This window comes from Juglans microcarpa x Juglans regia, chromosome 6S (genome assembly GCF_004785595.1).
Source record: "Juglans microcarpa x Juglans regia isolate MS1-56 chromosome 6S, Jm3101_v1.0, whole genome shotgun sequence".
In the NCBI taxonomy this organism is placed as follows: domain Eukaryota; kingdom Viridiplantae; phylum Streptophyta; class Magnoliopsida; order Fagales; family Juglandaceae; genus Juglans; species Juglans microcarpa x Juglans regia.
This window is the reverse complement of record NC_054605.1, coordinates 19,924,873-19,927,851: the sequence shown is the minus strand read 5'-3', so window position 1 is coordinate 19,927,851 and position 2,979 is coordinate 19,924,873. Positions and strand designations below refer to the sequence as shown.

Genomic DNA, 2,979 nt, shown 5'->3' with positions numbered 1-2,979 from the left:
TTCATCCTATAATAGCAGATCACAAGATCAGCCCTCAGATAAGGCTCAAATGGTAAAGATCGACGGATAGTGGAGTTTGACTGAAAACTGGATAACGTGAGAATGACTCGAGCTAGGTAGGAAGATGGTGGGAAGCAGTACTGCAATGTCATGTGTGACACGGTCTGTTTTGGCGTCTTTGAAGATTGAGGGGGCCGGGAATGGATATGATTGTTTCCATATATAGCTAGCTGTATCCACCTTATCATACGTGTCCCCAGGCGGCCAAGCCTTTTTTGATGGCTGGCTGACTAGCCATCTCAAAATCTAAAACATTGGACACCCACATGTTTTGTGTCGGCTTTTCTTTTTGTAAAATGTTGGACACCCACTTGGTCCACTTGCCACAAGGGAACTGAATTAATTGGTCCATTCCTACTAAGTGCTAATTCACACAAGCTCAGCTAAAAAAAAAAAAGAAAAAAGAAAAAAGAAAAAGAAAAAACAAGTTGAATTCGTAGTTTAATGTTTCAAACATGACAGCTAGCTAGGCTGGCGTGCTAGATATCTAAATGGACCCTTGACGTAGGCTGGGATGCTTGTTATAAAAATGGACTCTCTGACATTATTAGGGATCAGCTGTAAGTCTCATTCAATGCTCATGGCGCCGAATTGTTAAAAAGTTTGGGAGGCGATCGCCAGGCCCAGACCGTATTGAATATTAAATATTTCAGATCTATTTTAGTTTTTCGCTATAATTATATTTTTATAGACTATATGACATTATTATAAGGCCGGCTTTAAGTAGTTCGAATCCCACTTAAAAGAGTGCGTACTCCACGTAATTTTGAACCTGATTGCCATGGACTTGATCGAGTACTTTCATGTTCATCACCAAACTCAACCTAATCTATATATAAATATATAGTTTGGTGGATAAGCTTTAAATTGACATGGTCCGATGCAAATTAATGGTCTGATCTGTACGTACGTACCATATTGCATGCTGCTGACAGCTAATTGAAATAATGTCTCCTCGTGCATTAATTCATATTTATCAGACACACCTACCCTCTTAGAAAACAACTACACTTAAATCTTTATATATATATATATATATGCATGCATATATGCTAGCTGATCAAAAGTATCGTAACAAATTGACTAAGATGGCCACTCTTTCTCCCCGCTTTCTCCTAATTCGCTTCTTGCTCATAATTGGCTTCTTGGCCTTCGCCACTCATGGCCAAGTCCCTGCAAACCAAACCTTCAAAATCATAAACCAAGGTGAGTTTGGATGGTATATTATCGAATACGACGCAAGCTACCGTACATTTGAAACTGAGGTTTACAGCTTCTTTACCGTCCCCTTCCGGCTCTGCTTCTACAACACCACCCCGGATGCCTACATATTAGCCATTAGAGCAGGTATTTCACGCGACGAAAGCTTAATGCGGTGGGTCTGGGATGCCAACCGCAACCATCCGGTTCGCGAAAACGCCACACTCTCTTTCGGGAGGGACGGAAACATGGTGCTCGCCGACGTAGATGGACGCGTGGCGTGGCAAACCAACACCGCCAATAAGGGCGTCACTGGCTTCAAGTTACTCCCTAATGGGAACTTGGTGCTTCACGACAAGAACGGAAGATTTATATGGCAAAGCTTCGATCATCCTACTGATACTCTTCTAATCGGACAGTCTCTAAGAATCAACGGCCGGAACAAGCTCGTTAGCCGGAAATCCGACATGGACCCCTCGGACGGGCCATATAGTATTGTTCTTGACCACAATGGGCTCACCATGTTTCTAAACAACTCGGGTCAGCTTCTTACATATGGGGGATGGATAGGCAGTGACTATGGGAGTACTGTAACTTTTGATGCAGTGCCTGAGAATGAAAACGCTACCGGCTATCAGCTAGTCCTTACTACAAACCAAGACACTAATGCTCCACCACCACCGGCTGGCCGGCGTCGCCTCCTACAAGTACGTCCTATTGGCAATGGACAAGAAATCTTTCTTAATCAGCGCAATTACAACGCAACGTATTCATTCTTGAGGCTTGGCTCTGATGGTAATCTCAAGGCCATGACTTACTATAACGAAGTGCGTATCTTAAGGTGGGAAGAGAGCTTTGCATTCTTTTCGTCCTATTTTGTCAGAGAATGCGCGTTGCCGTCCAAGTGCGGCGCGTATGGATTATGTGACAAGAAGATGTGCGTAGCGTGCCCAAGCCCGAAAGGGCTTCTAGGTTGGAGTGAGAGTTGCGCACCGCCGAAGTTGGGGCCGTGTAAGAGCAGATCAGCAAAGGTAGATTACTATAAGATTTTGGGGGTGGAGCATTTCATGAACCCGTATTTGGACGATGGCGATGGCCCAATGAAGGTTGGGGAATGCAAGGAGAAGTGCGATAAGGACTGTAAGTGTCTAGGTTTCATTTACAAGGAAGATACTTCCAAGTGCTTGCTTGCACCATTACTTGGGACTCTTATCAAAGATGTAAATATTTCTTCTGTGGGATACATCAAATATTCAAAGTAGATCAGATGGCGTTAGTACTTATATGTTGTATTGAGTGCGCTTTGTTGCTGCTTTACTAAAATGGGCAAGGATTAGTTGTTCTCGTTGCCAATGAATGTCAAGTTTGATTAATTTCTATTGAGAATAAAATAATAAATGCAGAGCAAGTGTTTGTGAAAAATTTTCGTATTCTCAGAGTTTGCATATATTTCTGTACACCTTTACAATGACTCATAAGTCTTATTTACACATTATATCGCATGAAAAGCAGAAATGACATTTATAGAGAATTTCATTTGAAATTTACAAGCAACCTTGGGACCACTTGCACCCATTTTGTTAGTGTAGAGTACGCCCAGATTCTTCTAGACTATTCTCCTGCTGAGCTGTGAGCTGGTAGCACATCTGCCTTAACAATCTCGTACACTATTATGATTGTCTCTTCAAACTATAACATATATGCGATGTATCAACGTCT

General features: G+C 42.3%; 1 protein-coding gene across 1 annotated transcript; it reads left to right on the top strand.

Moving 5' to 3' along the window:
- Positions 1-1,037: 1,037 nt before the first annotated feature.
- On the top strand, positions 1,038-2,682 carry LOC121236779 (EP1-like glycoprotein 2). The gene has a single exon (XM_041133227.1). The coding sequence runs from the start codon at positions 1,098-1,100 to the stop codon at positions 2,520-2,522; it is 1,425 nt and encodes a 474-aa protein (XP_040989161.1). The 5' UTR covers positions 1,038-1,097; the 3' UTR covers positions 2,523-2,682.
- The last annotated feature ends 297 nt before the right edge of the window (positions 2,683-2,979 follow it).

What these genes read in the sequence shown, in the direction of transcription:
- LOC121236779 (XM_041133227.1), top strand. Translation starts at nt 1,098, where the DNA reads ATGCATGCATATATGCTAGCTGATCAAAAGTATCGTAACAAATTGACT.